Here is a 14787-nt window from a genome sequence, read left to right as displayed (position 1 = left end):
CTTTAAGTTTTTGAAAATAGTACATATCTCAAGATAACAATTCCTTCCCCTGGGCAGTTCCACTACCTGTTGCTTGGGGGTGGATCCCATCCCAAACAATGGCACGGATCTGGGAAGAGGCTTAGTCACACAGAACAACACTGGTTCCCTCAAGCCCAGCAGGCACACTGTTCTAACAGGCAGCCCCTGGTGCCCTGTCTGGGCATCTCAGCTACAGCTTTCCATGCAGTGTCTCCACTACCCTGTCAGCAAAGGGGAGAAAAACAAAAGCCCCACGCCAGCCCTCCCCTGGAGCCACTCACCCCCAGGGGACAATCACTTCAGCTGGGACCTATGACAGGCTGGGAGCCCACCCTTCGGGTGAGTAGCTGGTGCTACAGGCTGGGAGCCCTAGAACAACCTCCCAGCCCAGGAGAAAGGGTGAGGCACCCCCAGGCACACCAGCTCTGTTCTAGTCTCAAATTTCATGAAAAGCAGAGATTCCCAATGTGCACGCGTTTCCAGCTTCAGGCGCCTATTGCCTCACTCGGGGAAATTCCACAGTTTCACCCGGCTCTCTCGCCTTCAGTGACCGCCCTGTTTGTGGAACGCAAAGGCCGTGGGTTGTGACGAGACCCACAGCCCTGCGGCAGAGAGATGAGCACAGAATCGCCACACTGCACAACTCCGGCAGGGAGCACGGAGCCTTGAGAGGCACGTGCGGACACAGGACACCTCTTCCCAGGTCCAGAGGGTCTCTGTGAGCCAACCTCCCCACACCCAGAAAATCCAGCCATCACACCACCTCTCCGGCCACCCTCTCTCTCTGCCCAGTGCTGGGCTGGCATCTCACCTTGGCACTGCCCAAAACAACACACTCGGGGTTTCACCGGAGGGGCGCAGTCCCCCAGACTGGAGGGAGGCAAGGAGGGTCTGTGTCCTGCACACACACGCATGCACACACACTCGGCCAGACTCCCAGGCGGGGTGATGCTCTCCCAAGTGAAGGGGCCTCCCGCTTACGCAGCAGAGGAAACCTTTGTGTGGCTGAGGAATCCTGCCAATTCCTATTAGGAAGCAAGGATACCGGCAAGGAAGCCTGTTCTCTCACGGAGCAGAAAACAAGAGGCCCGGTAGGGCCGAGCCCTCCGCCAGGACATCTGCCCAGAGGAAGGATGCTGTCAACTTGCTTCTGCCCCCAAACTCTGGTGACCTCTGCCTTGACCCCCAGGAACCAGACCCATGGGGCTTTGCCCCGCAGACCCAGAATCCGACCCAGCTCGCTGGCCCGGACATGTGCACTCACATTCCAAAGATGTTTCCGCTGCACTGCGATGGCTGGAAATGTCTTTCCGGCAGAATTCTTTCCAAACAAACTGCCATCAGCTGTGCGCCCCGGCCTGTCAGCAGCAGCTCCCCACCACAAGCCACCGTCACCTCATCGCAACAAATCTTGGGAGATGCCAAAAATGACTGAATCCGATGGCTCCTCCAAAGGCACCAACTCCAGAAATGCAGATAAAGACAGGGGAAGGGAAGGGAAGCAAGCCCCCTCTCGCCCAGAACCCCACCTTCAGTGACAGAGCACTGATCCGGAACACAAGCGCCCGGCCCAGGGCCCGTATCATGACTCAAACTCCAGTTTCCTTCCACGTGGCAGGGAGGTGTTAAACAGGTTTGCTTAAAAGATCCAAAATCTCTCTCTCTCTCTCTCTCTCTCTCTCTCTCTGGCCCCGTATCATAAGAAAATGAGAGAACTAGAGGGTTCCATAGAGCAGGCATTCCCCCCTTTCCAGTAAAACGTATACACACACACACACACACACACACACACACACAAAGAACATTGTGTTTGGGTAAGCGATGAGAGGAAAAAGCTTTGAATACTAAAGAGCAGTATTAAATTATGTCAGGAGTTTTCCAAAGTAAGAAAAAGCAATGCACCGATAATAAGACAACCCAAACTTTAAAAATACATATATGTGAATACATATGTAAACACACAGCGTGATGATTAACAGCTGCACTGAAGTTACACAGGGAGCCTCCTACACGAACTCACTGGTCCTGAAACAAAGCTTACACGTTGTGCCGTTGATAGTAGTTTTAGAAGCGGGCGGTCTCTGGAGTGTTAAAAGTATGCAAATGCAGAGTGCAGAGAGACACAAACACACACATGCTATACCTTTGTATTACACTGGCATTTTATTATTTAATTAAAGTACTCTTCTTTTTCTAGCTCACGCACGCTTCCCCTGAGACGGCTTTGCTGTTAGCCTGCTGGCCTTGACTTCCAGCCAAAAACAATTCAGAAACAAAAAGGAACAACAAATCATATTTTCACAGACATTTTTATCCTCAATACAACCCTGTTTTCACACAACATCATTCAGCCACTCTGAAAACTCTCCTTTAAAGCCACTAGCCACCCAAACCCAGCGTCTGACACATGGCCTCCCAGCCATCTTCCAGGGTGAGAGATCCCCAAGTTCTCAACTGCAAATCAACTCTCTGGAGAGAACTGTTTAAGCTGGCATTGCCCCGCTTATAAACAGTGACACTGGAACCAACCAGGGTGGATGGATTTAAAAAACAAAAAACTCGAGCCACTGAATTTAGTTGGGAGAAAGCAGGTCTGGAAAGACAAGGGATTTGTCGGTTCTGAGTGCTATTTCCCTGCTTTATCAAAGAGACCCCTCACGGGCAGGTGGGGGGGGGGACACCCTGCTGCCAGGGTCTCCCGTGCACCATGCAGTTTACAAAACAAACTGATTTGCAGGTTAATTCTCTCAACCCTTCCACCACCGAGAGCCTCACTTACCTGGTGGCAACCCTGTAAGTTTGATTCTCTCCCATAGGATGAGTATGAGCCCCTTTCTGCTTTACCTGCCAAGAGAAACAACAACAAAAAAGTATAAATGGTGTTTTCCCTTTAAAAAAAAAAAAAGCTCCTCCAGGTAACCGGCATCCATCCACATCTCTCCGTGTTTACGTACATAACGGAGGCTCTAGCAGCAACGTATGCAAGCAAGAGCAGGAGCAGTGCTGGCTGCCTCGCTCCGGCTACGAGAAACTGCAAATACCCTTCGTTCCTATTCTTAGCCAAACGGCTCCCCACTTCCAGAGACTGTCATTCCACTGGTCTCCACTTTCGCTAGCAAACAAACTGTCATTCCCCGATTTTCACTTTCTTCCTCCTTCGCACAAAATTTACACAATTTCATTTTTACTTACACAGCAGGCAAATTATCTATGTAATGACCCTAGCCTGGTAATTCCCATTGATTACATTGACACTTAATGGTGAGGCCAAAGCTAATCAATCACAGGCTCTCCAGATGGTGAGTTCTGCAAAGAACTGATTCAAAATTCTGAGTCTCTCTCTCACTCACACTCTCTCTCTCTCTCTCTCTCTCAACCTATTTAAAGGGGGGAAAAAAAAAAGGCAAAACCCAAAACCTTTTCCCCAAGAGTAAATCCCATGATGATGATGATGATGGTGGTGGTGGAATTTATGATCGGAAAGAAGCTTTTTTAGTTTTTAATTGCTTGGGAAAAATTACCCACTTTGATCCCAAGTTTACATTCCAAGGAGCCCCGGCAGGGCGCAGGGTCTGGGACTGTGTAGTCTTGTTCAGGTTCTAACAACTCCACTTGTATCCAGAGATAGCATGACAGAGAAGGGTAGGGTCTCTGGTGTCATTTGGCCAGCATATTCCAAGGATAAAATGAAGGCCCATCGTTTGTTTCTTTGGAAGGGACATTTCACTCTAGTAAGTAATCAGCAGGGAAGAGAAAAATATCACATCGCAAGAGATCTAAAACAGCAGTGGAGTTCAGAGCAAGTGTCCTGGCAAGGGAGGCATTTGGGGCCCAGAGCAAGATCCCCAGCTTGCTCACTTATGAAGGAGACCCTTTTCTTGCAGACTCTTCTGCAACACATACACTAGATTCCAGACCGAACCACTCTTTGTCCATCTCAGAAAAGTGAAATCTTGTCTTTTTAGGGGCTGAATGAGCAGTCTATATAAACCCAAGTTGCCGCTGCCCACCCCACCCCTCCAACTCACCTGCGCACCAATGCTCAAACACTCACCTGAGCACCAATGCTAAAAGGAGTGCTGTTTTGTGATCATTTCCGTCAATGACCATGTGCTTAGAATCTCCCTTCCTGACACCACACTAAGAAGGAATCAGCTATCTGGCCAACGGTGCACCTTGTGTCTCAGTCCATAAACGTATCTGAGAGAGTGGCTGAGACTCCAGGAAGGCCACACTTGATTCTCATGATTTACTCAACCCTGGCTCTCCTGTCTTCAATGAATCTCAAACTCAGGAAAACACCCTCCTCCCAGCCTTCTTCCTGGTACAGTATAAAATCAACACCCATCTCCGCTCAGTCCCACCCACTCAGGCCACCATTTCCCACACAGCAGGTCTGTGGAGAATAACTTTGATTGTATGAGGATTTTATATGGAAACAGTCATTGTTACCTGTTATCACAAGCGCCTCTGGTCCCACTGGCATGCTTATTCTTTTGTGTAAGTCAACTATAAGCTATTTATACCCTTTAACTTCTCTCCACGCATCACTAACAGGAAGGGCTTGACCTTCGGGAGCTATCGGTTAAGAAAACTATTCCTAAGCTCTGGCATCTAAAAAAGGCTTCAATAGAGCCGCCACACAATTCACTTTGACATTAGATGCACCTGTACAGGCAGGTAGGCATGCAGAGAGGTAAGTAGATAATCAAGCCGAATGTGCTCTAGCTTCCAAGGTAACTGAACATCGAGCTTCATGTTTGCGTAATTGCTAAAAGTGGAATCGCAAAACACAGTTTGGGGGAGCAATGCCATCCCTCTCGGGCCGCAGGTGGAATTAATGAGGAACTAGCCCCTGCCTAATGCCACCGAACCGGATTCTGTTACCTCTCCAGCCCAACACAGTGAACTGCTGAGAGGGGGCTCTACTCTCCCAGAATTTCCTCACTTCCCGCACCTAGGTGAGGTGAACGCCTTTTATTATCTGAGAGCACCAGGAAGGGTGCCGCGGAGAGTAAGGGTTTACAGAGAGAGAAGGGAGAAGCATGGCGGAGGAGCCTGGGACAGAATGGCGTGTGGGTCAGGTCGGGAGGGGAAACAGGCAGCGAAGAGGACCCTGTACAGAGGCCCCGAAGTCCTCTTGGCTGCTCGGACCCGGCATTCTTCACCATCATATCAGACACAGACTGCTTCGTCTTAATTCTGCTTGTTAAAAAATATTTATCCAGATACAAAAATAAACCCACTGCAAATTACAAGTTGTCAGGGTTAAAAATCTACTCCTGTTTGTGTGGGGGGAGGGTACGAGACCGGCACAGACATGAATCATTCTCAGTAATTTGAGTGTTTCCATGACATCAGTGGGCACTAGTCCAGGACTCTGTCGAAGTCTGCAAGGGACCAAAGAGCAGGAGGCTGGGAGGGGGGCTCCCCCCACCACCTTTTTCTTTATTTAAAAGATTATTCTCCTTGTAAAGATTTCATCTGCAGCCTCCACTTTGACCACCACATAGACCACTCCGGAGATCATGGGCGAGCACATTTCGTTCTGATAGTCGAAGGAAGACTAACTTTACGCCCATCTTTTTGTTCCCAAATCCAAGTGCCCTGGGAGCGCAAAGCTCTGTTTGGGAACAAAATAATCAGGGACTGTGGATGAAGTCCCAGAACCATTGCAAACGTAACATATCCAAGAACACCATTTAAAAGGAAAGAAAAAAAATAATAAAAAGCAGCCATTTTAAAATGACACCTGAATTTCTAGGATGGGTAGGAGATGGGGAGGGGTATCTTTCTGTGTTAACTGCCTATTAGAACTCAGGCATGGTGCTGAGGTTGATTTTCTGCTTAAAATTCACTGGGGCATTTGTTTCCGATAATAAAATTTTCAAGAGCACTGATAGCATGTTGGAGTGGGGTCTTTAAGTAACTCTCTGTGCTCATGAGAACACAGACGAACACACTCTCAATAAATTCTGGTCCCCCATGGTGGGAAGGGATTTTCTTTTCCTTTTTTGTCTGGTCACTCAGCCCAAAGGGTGGGTGCAGGCAGCTTTGCCCTTTCTCCAGCCTGCCTCTCCCCCTATCTCTATAACAGAGGCTCTGAAAGATCAGCTCGAGACCCCCTCACCCCAATATTTGAAAGAGAGAGCAGCGATGAACAAATGCGGCGCGTGTCGCTGCGGAATTTTTCGCGACAACCTCGTAGTACGAGAATGCGGCAGCCGCTGCGGATATTTTTTTGGCACAAAGACGATGGTGGCAGTGCCAAGCCCCATGGCTAAAGCGACTCAAAAGAGGCATAAGGGTGGCATTAAATTGCTCAAGTCTTTTACAGCATGGAGTACCGTTGTCCATATTTTAAAAACTAAAATTCTCCGTAAGTAAGGTTGGTCATATGCCCCTGAAAGGGGGTGGGTAGGTGAGGGAGGGGAAACCCAAGATATATACACACACACACACACACACACACACACCAGAAACCAACCTTGTCAGGCATTTGATTCATTTTTATATCTAAAAGGACCAAATGTGAAATGTGGCTGCCTGGTGACAGTTTTGCCGTGCACGTAATGCCTGGTGTGACCGAACGGGAACGCCGAGGGCTGAATGGGAGTGACGAGAGGGGCTTTCATAAACGAAGTCGACATATTGGCTAAACAACGTCCTTTCTGCAAAAATGATGTATACAAGGAACATGTAATACGATGTCACAATTTTTTAAATTGAGCAAAAATAACGCTGCAAGTGAGCAGACACAACATCCGTCAATCAATCCTCCTGGAGACAAAGGAGACCTCCGGGAAGCCCCTTCACGAGAGCGAGGCAGCGTCGACAGTGTGCAGACCCTGCACCAAGTCCACGCGGAACCCCACCGGTGGCCGCAGATAAGACCTGTAGTCCCACTCGGTGCTAAAGTGATGGCCAGCTGACCTGCACCAGAGGAAACCCTTGCCCTTCCGGTGCCCTTGGCAAACTCAGCGGAAGACTACAAGCTCCTTCCTTTTTGCTTTTGGTTTTCCTTAAAGGCCAAGTCATTTTTAGCTAGTCAATAATCAATCCTTCTCCAAGATGCCCCAAGAAGGGTAACCAAAACAATGCTTTTAATTTAAGGGCAGAGTCTGAATAACAGTTGTCCCCGAATTCCAAATATTGTGTGTGTGTGTGTGTGTGTGTGTGTGTGTGTTTATGGCCTTATATGATTTGGCCATTGGACTTCCAGTGTTTTCTTCACAAGGGGATGCCAAGAGTTCTCAGTGGGAATGAGAACTTTCCTTAAAGGATTACGGGTCTGGAACATAAAGAGATGGTGGCACCCCCTTGGACAGACTCCCACACTGGACACACAGCGCAGCTCAGAGGGGCCCAGGCAGGGCTAGAAACTAAGAAGAAAGACTTAACACTACAGTTCCCAAAGACAAACTGTGGCCAAGGTCAGCCACAGGTGCTTGTCCAGTAGGGTAACGCCGGGGTCAGGTTATGGTCTTGAGCAGCTGTCCATTCTTAAAAGCACGGCTTTGCAAACTACACACACACAGCAGACATTGCGCCCATCGCTGAGACGGATGCCCCTGCGTGGTGGAAGGCATCAGCCTGTGAATGGCCCGTGCAGAGAGTACCTGCTGCTTCGGGACAATGCCAAGCAAGGCGCTTTCTCCATGAATCCTCATTCTGGGAACTCAAGCCTGAGCCTTTGTCTCCTAGCACCAGGGGAGGCCACTCATCATAAACCGGTTGGACTCAGAACAGATCTCTGTGTCCCTGCCTAGCCCCAATCCAGCTTGGCTACCCTATTAGCTACTTTGATGGTTTTTGATTTGTTTTGTTTTGTTTGGGGGGGGGGGGCAGCAAAAGGCCTACTTCATTACACAAAACTGGACTTTTTAATACTTCTGAAAATAGCTGTGTGGTTACCATTTCTATTCCACTCTTTTCCATGCGGCCATCCCTCCCCATGCCCAGACGAGAGGAACAGAGTTCTCACACTGTACTTAGTACTACCACTAGCTGAAAGGCCCTTTTTAGACTGACTTCTCCATTCAGAATATCAGCCTCAGGAGGTGGTAAGAGGAGCACCATTTCCCAGTTGGGGCAAACTGAGACCTAGAAAGTTGTCCCAGTCACTTGGGTAGCAAGGGATCTGGCCAGAACTCCAGCTCTGGTTGTCAGTCCTGAGGCTATGCACCTAGCCCTAAACTAGGTATTAAAACCCTGGGAGCAAGGCTGGAGTGGGGGTGATCTAGATACAAACTGGAGGCCAACACTGAAGACACAAATCCCAGAGCTCAAAACACTCATGAATTTGATATGAAATTAATGAAAGTGTCTTATAGGTGGGGATCATTTACATTTACATGGTGTTTTATTCCTAAAAGGTCTCTGGGTGCTTTATAGCTGTTACAAATGATATACATCGAGTCTGTGACGTCTCACAATGAACTAACTGCAACCATCTCCACCTTCACGCAGGCAACTAATTAACAAAAACACGAGGGGGGGGGGAGTGCATCTCTGCACATTCCCGGTGTGAAGAGGGTGACTATTAAAAATGCAAAGAGAGGAGTGAACATAAAATTATAATTGTGTACAGGGGCAGTACAATGTACCCCATCTGTCGTGTGTGGAGCAGCGACCCCTTCACAGTCCCCCAAAGTAAAGGGGAAGGTGAACATGCAGGAAATGTTACAAGCTATCTGTCTCTTGCCCGGGAAAATGACACTGAACCTTTGCATGGTAAATGCCCTGAGAAGGCCTGCCACAAAGACATGGATGGCATTTGGGCTAACCCAGCATTTCCTAAACATATTGGAGCATGCATCTTTTGTGTATTAATGCATGGGGCAAGGAACTTTTAGAATAGCTAGTATGGGAAAGAAAGGGAGAAAAACCTACAGAGATTTTCTGAAATCCGGAGTTCCTTGAATGGTATTTTGCCAAATCAATCTAAAAAGCAGTGTCTGATGTTCCTGTTGGCTCCTGCCTCTCATGAAAACCTGAGGTCACACAGGTAGCATGTCGTGGGCCTCCCTCGAGTTGTCCCTGGGCCCACTTTAGATGGAGAAGCCTGAATTTGCATGCATGTTGAGAAGGACATGATTCTACTTCTGAGACTTAGAAGGAAAAAAACCAATAAAAACACTGATTCTCTCCTACAGAAGTTCAGGACAACTGTCTCTTCACCTACAGGCTTTTCAAAATCCAGATTCCCAATAAATTTCACGATGAAAGATTTATAACTCAAATGACTAGCAAATTAGCTGGTCAGGCCACAATTTTTCAAATAAAAACAAAGGCAAAATATCCCACTGATAGGAAGCATATCCCACTGATAAGAAGGGATAATGGGAAACAGGATGCTAACATTTTTCCAGAAGTAAAGGGGCATTGCTCCTAGTTAGCAATGTTTCTTCTTTTTCATTTTTTTATTAATGAAGCAAATCAGTTGTCACTCAGCAATTCAGACACATGTTGTTTCATGTCATTGACTGTCATCGCTACAAGGTCAGTACTCACCCCCATTTCTTTCCAATATTCTCAGCTTCCATTCCTCCTCCCCTACCCCCCACCCCAATTCTGCATTCTGTCCTGGGCTCCATGCTGCCCTTTGGATCTCAAATGGTTGATTTTTCTAAGGCATGCGCACCTTCCTTGTGTTACTTACAAGCCTGTCAGTTGTCTCACTGAAAACTGAGCCCTGGGGACAAGTTCATTTCCAGACTTGAAAGGTGACTAAGGGCCACAGTCTTAGGGGTTCTACCAATCTCTATTCAAACAGTAAGCCTGGTCTTATTTATGATTTTTGACTTGGGACCTGTATTGTCCTCCCACACTCTCCAGAAGCTTCTAATGTGATGCTTTTCAGAGCAGTTGGTAGTGGTAGTGGGCCCTCATCACTGCCCTCTCTTTCCTGGCTGTGCTTGAAGTTGTAACAGAGTTGACAGGCGCGATCTAGACCTCTGAACCTGCTGGAAAGAGATTCGGCTGCACTTCATCACTCATTCACATTCAACTTGTCTAGACACTGTGCTGCCTTCCAGACAGGAAGTAGACTCAAAAATCCCAGGTGTACTGAGTATCCTGAAGTACCACCCAAACTACTGCAGGGCAAGGAGAGGCTGCCTAGGGTTCGATTCCTCTCACAGACCTCACTTTAAAGTGCAGCACACTTTAAAGAACACAAAGTAGCGTCGTGCTATCTAAAGCAACACTTACACAGAACTCATTGGATACGCGTTTATCCCTTATTTGTCTAGACAAGGTCACTGAAATGCAGAAAGGCTAACTGGTTTAACCAGCTCCAAGAAGTCACACAGACAGCAAGAAGCTAGGACAGAAAGGTCAAGTCCTTCCCAACAATACCCCCACCTTCCTTTTGAGGTATTAAAAGCCTGCTCCCAACTCCTGTTGCCTCAAAGAAAACCCGATTTCTAACTCAATTCCTAGCCGTAAGTCAAAAGGGAATCCCCAGAACCTCCTTGGATAGCTGGAAATGGACAGGGCTGAGAAACAGACTGATGCGCCCACAAGGACTTGCTCAATGCAGAATGCAAGCACTGCCTCAGCAAGTGCTGCCCGCCCCAGACGACAACAGTCAAAACAAGCCCCTCGCCCGGTGTGTCACGCTTAGGAGTGCACGCATTATCAAATTAAAGGCACGCGAGTTTTATGCTTTATTTTCCAAATGCAGGAGAATCTTTCATTGAAAATAACCCTAATTCCACCGAGTGTGTAATTAATCAACATAATCATGGGGATAACTTCGCTGTTTGGGGGTGGGGGGAGGGTGTCAAATAACTCTTTACGGCCACTGAAGCACCACTCGAGCCACCAGATGAATGATTCTCTGAATCAGCAATTTGTACAAGGGTCCCCTAGAGACCTGCAGGGCTGAGGGCAACCCGAAATCCCTCCACTTCTAATGAGGAACTGTACCACTGGCTCTCTGTGAATAGTATCCGAATAAGCCTGCCCACCCTGGCCGCGTTGTGTCCTGCAGCTTGTGTCTCTGGGGACCGCGAAGGACCAATCCAATGACCCACCGAGGTGGCCTCCGAGTCAACAACGGAATGCTTCTGACAGTTCTGTTTTTAATCTGAAAGAGCAATACAGATTTTCATGCTAAAAGACACAGCGCGAGTGTCAAAGCACACGGAAGGAAGCGGGCTGTTCTCACTGCGGCTGGGCCAGGGCACGAGCACTCCCCCAAGTGGACTTCATTCTATGTAACAGAGCTGGGCGACCAGGTTTTCCTTAAAGGTAGCCACCTGGGCTCCCTGCCCCCAAGGGATTTCAATTCCATAGGTGGGCCCGACCTTCCTCTGGTTTCTTTTTCACAAAATCCCAATGGCTACTCCGGCAAGCCAGGGATGAGCTGGCCACAGTTCTTGAAGGCTAACATCAGTTGACACCCCCGTGAAGCCTGTAACCTGGCAGATAACAACAACAGCACTCCCTGGTTCCTACTGCAACCTCTCTATTTCACTCCATTTCTGAAGCTATCGGCGATGATCGCGCTCCAGGGCCCTTTGTGACAGAACTGCATTTCATGGGCTTTGAAAGAACTGTTCTTTAGCCATGTGCTAAGCCTCTTTTTTTAAAAAAGAAGAAAACCAATGATTTCTTAGTAAAAGTCTTTTTGAAAAATATAATAAAACAAAGTTAATTTCTTATTGCCAAGTAGTTTTTCTAACAAACTCCAAGAATCCAGAGACTGGGCATCCTGGTGGTGAACGTTGGCCCTGCCCGGTCCAGGACTGTATGTCTGGTCTCACGGGTGTCTAACTAAATAGGAAAAGTTAAAGCTGACAATGATGAAAAGTCAAAGACGGCATCCATGAAACAACTGCATTCAGTCAAACATACGGGGTTTCCATGACAGTCCTCCCAGGAGCAGACAGCCTCATCTTTCCCCAGGGGAGCACAGGGTGCGTTTGAACAGGCGATCTCACAGGTGCCAGCCCAAAGCTGAGCCCACAGTGCCACCTGGGCCCCTTAGAAGATGTTACCATAGAAGATGGCACCCAAAACGGAGGGAGTGATTGTGCGTTCGGTTTGTGATCCCGTGTCGACATGGAAATGGCCTGCTGGAGCACTGTGACACACAGGCAGTGGTCTCCCTTGCCAAACAGATCATACCTGATGCACGTTTGGTCACAACACACACACACACACACACACACACAATGAGTTGAGGCTGGTCGTGGAAAGATTTTAAATGGCATACATGTGAAAGTATAGATTCGTAAATATTAAGTATATATATATATATATATATATATATATATATATATATATATATATACACAAGTAGTATTTTTAATCCCAGAAAGGTAATCAAAATCACTTATACACACATATACACACGCACGGCTTCAAAGGTTCATAGAAAAATGGAATTATAAAATGTAACTTTCTGACACATGCAACACACCTACACTCAAACTCACTTTGGATTCTAATGGCCCGATCGGAGGGACTACAACTCTCCCATGGGCTTAAGAGGTTGTAAGTCTTTAGGGGAGCAGATAACACTGTCCATCTCCCGCAGAGCAGCTGGTGGGTTCAAGCTTCTGACCTGGCTGTAAGCAGTCCAACATGTCACCTAGGGATCCTTCTCCACTCGCCAGTATCTATCTGCAGCACATTTCACATGGAGTTAGGACGGGCCACAGAAGAAGGCTGGGCTCACCATCGGTGTATGGAAGGGTGTTGGAGCTACGGGAGGGGCCCGGGACTATCAGAGGTCAACAGGACTGCACTCCTCAGAGTCTGACTGTCCTGTGGCATTGGTTATTGTCCCGGAAAGTGCTGGCTTCCTGATAAAAACCACACAAATCCGTGAGTCTCACACTGGGAAGTTTGAGAATCAGCTCCAGGGTCACTGAGCACTGGATGACTACAGAGTGAGGCCAGAGCGCAGGAAGGAAGGGGAGAGGCGGGAGGGAAGTTGGCTGAAGAAAGGGACGAGAATTGGAGCAGTAGGAAGAATGACCCCAAACCCCACAAGGAAGGAAAAGGCACTCCGTGCTTGACATGCTTGTGAAGAGCACAAGAAAGGAACGGGCACGCCATGTGCCCAGTGATTCTGGAAATGCACAAAATGGTCGTCTGAATGGCTGTGGCGTTCAGAAACCCCACAAGGTGCCAATGAGTAGCTGCTGGGGGCCTTCTGTGTACCCCATGGAGGCCACCAGTCAGTGGAGGACATGCTTCTCAGAGAGCGAACTGTTTACGGGGTGGAAATACCAGGTATTAACAGTATTAACATGACCTCACCGGGAAGACTTGTAACTGAGATGTGCAAGATGCAAACAGACTTGATGGCAGTGGATTATGTTTTGCTCAGTATTTCTTAGAAGAAGCCCTGGAGACGCCCAGTTAAGCACTCCGCTGCTAACCAAAAGGGGGGCAGTTCAAACTCGCCCAGGGGCGCCTTGGCAAGACCACCTGGCTCTCGACTCCCATTGAGATTTCAGCCGAGGTAACCCTATGAATCTGCCCTATGGGAGATGATGGGCTCAAACCGACCACACACCTTTGATAGACTACAGAGATCATTCTAATGCATACTCAATTTCTCAGGGTCAGTCAAAGTAAAAGCAGGCAATTATGCAAGTGCTTCCAAACAGGATTGGAGGTATGCAGCACCTCAAGTCCGAAGGAGGAAAACCGGGAAAGAACAGAGCTGAAGTTTTGCCCCCTCCCCAGCTCTTGGCTCTGTGATCCTTGTGAGGTGCTGGTTGGGGGTGCCTAACATAGATGATTTTCACTTCCATCTTGTTGTTGTTGGGCGCCGTTGAATCAATTCCAACTCGTAGCCACTCGATGTACATACAGCTGCAACATTCTTCTGTTGGAGCCCATTGGTGCAGCTACTTGTGGTTTCCACATCTCTACGATGGATGCATGGTCAATCCCCCCACGCTTCACCTTAGCGAAAAGGCAATGCAAGGTAGACAACTTTAAAAATCCGGATGGCCCTCTCCACACAAACACTACCAACCAGACTTGACATGAAGTCACTTCATTTCAAACTTCTAAGATACATCGCTTGTAGGAAAACCATTTGCATACAGAATGGTCTGTGTACACTGGTCCAGCATGATCAGCCTAGTTTACAGGGAAGGTGGGGGGGGGGGAGGGTGCTCCTGTCGAAAGTGGGAGAGAAAAAAAACAACAGCAATTTTGCTCTGTGTGCAGCTCACTTTCCACTCACTGTGTGTATGTGAGGAGGGTTTCATTTGCTCTGCGCGGGAACCCAAACTGCCATCTCAACCTGTTAACAGGAGTGTCCCTCTTGTGCCCCGTGGCAAAGCAGGTAAAGATGGGTCACCATAAGGAAGAGGAAGAAGGTTCTCTGCTAGGGATGGCCTACTCCCACTGAGCCCACACTTTTCAAGAATGTAATCCCCTTTAAGTCCCCTTCTGACCAGGTCCAACAAAGTGTCCTCAGGCCAGGAGGAAGTAGGCGAGCAAGGAAACACGATTGCTGCTAATGTGAAACACACCACTTCAGGACTCGAGACTGGTATCTAGCTTATAGATTATTTGGATGATCTCAGGAGTCTGTTGAGCAAAAACAAAAGCCAAAACAAAACTCCAAACAAATAATCAAGCAAATGACCCGAAAGTATTTTGAAATGAAAACAAATGAACAGCCCTACTGAGAATTAAGCTAGAATATGACAAATATATGATCACTTGTGTAATAATGCTTAAAAATAAGCAGTCACTGAACAAACCTTGAAATAAACACACACACACACA

General features: G+C 47.9%; 1 protein-coding gene across 21 annotated transcripts in view; it reads right to left on the bottom strand.

Moving 5' to 3' along the window:
- TCF4 (transcription factor 4) overlaps positions 1-14787 on the bottom strand; it is a 399157-nt gene that overhangs the window by 194801 nt on the left and 189569 nt on the right. For 17 of the 21 annotated variants that reach the window (XM_075532963.1, XM_075532953.1, XM_075532952.1 and 14 more), the window contains one exon: positions 2801-2865. In XM_075532963.1, the coding sequence (XP_075389078.1) occupies positions 2801-2865 (65 nt within the window). Of the gene's footprint in view, positions 1-832; positions 979-1285; positions 1558-2800; positions 2866-14787 lie in introns of those variants that run through there. The other 4 variants (XM_075532966.1, XM_075532967.1, XM_075532968.1 and 1 more) reach the window with 3 other exon arrangements.

The sequence above is a fragment of the Tenrec ecaudatus genome, chromosome 15, assembly GCF_050624435.1.
Source record: "Tenrec ecaudatus isolate mTenEca1 chromosome 15, mTenEca1.hap1, whole genome shotgun sequence".
Classification (NCBI taxonomy): domain Eukaryota; kingdom Metazoa; phylum Chordata; class Mammalia; order Afrosoricida; family Tenrecidae; genus Tenrec; species Tenrec ecaudatus.
The sequence above is the reverse complement of the archived record's forward strand: the minus strand, read 5'-3'. Positions and strand labels throughout refer to the sequence as shown.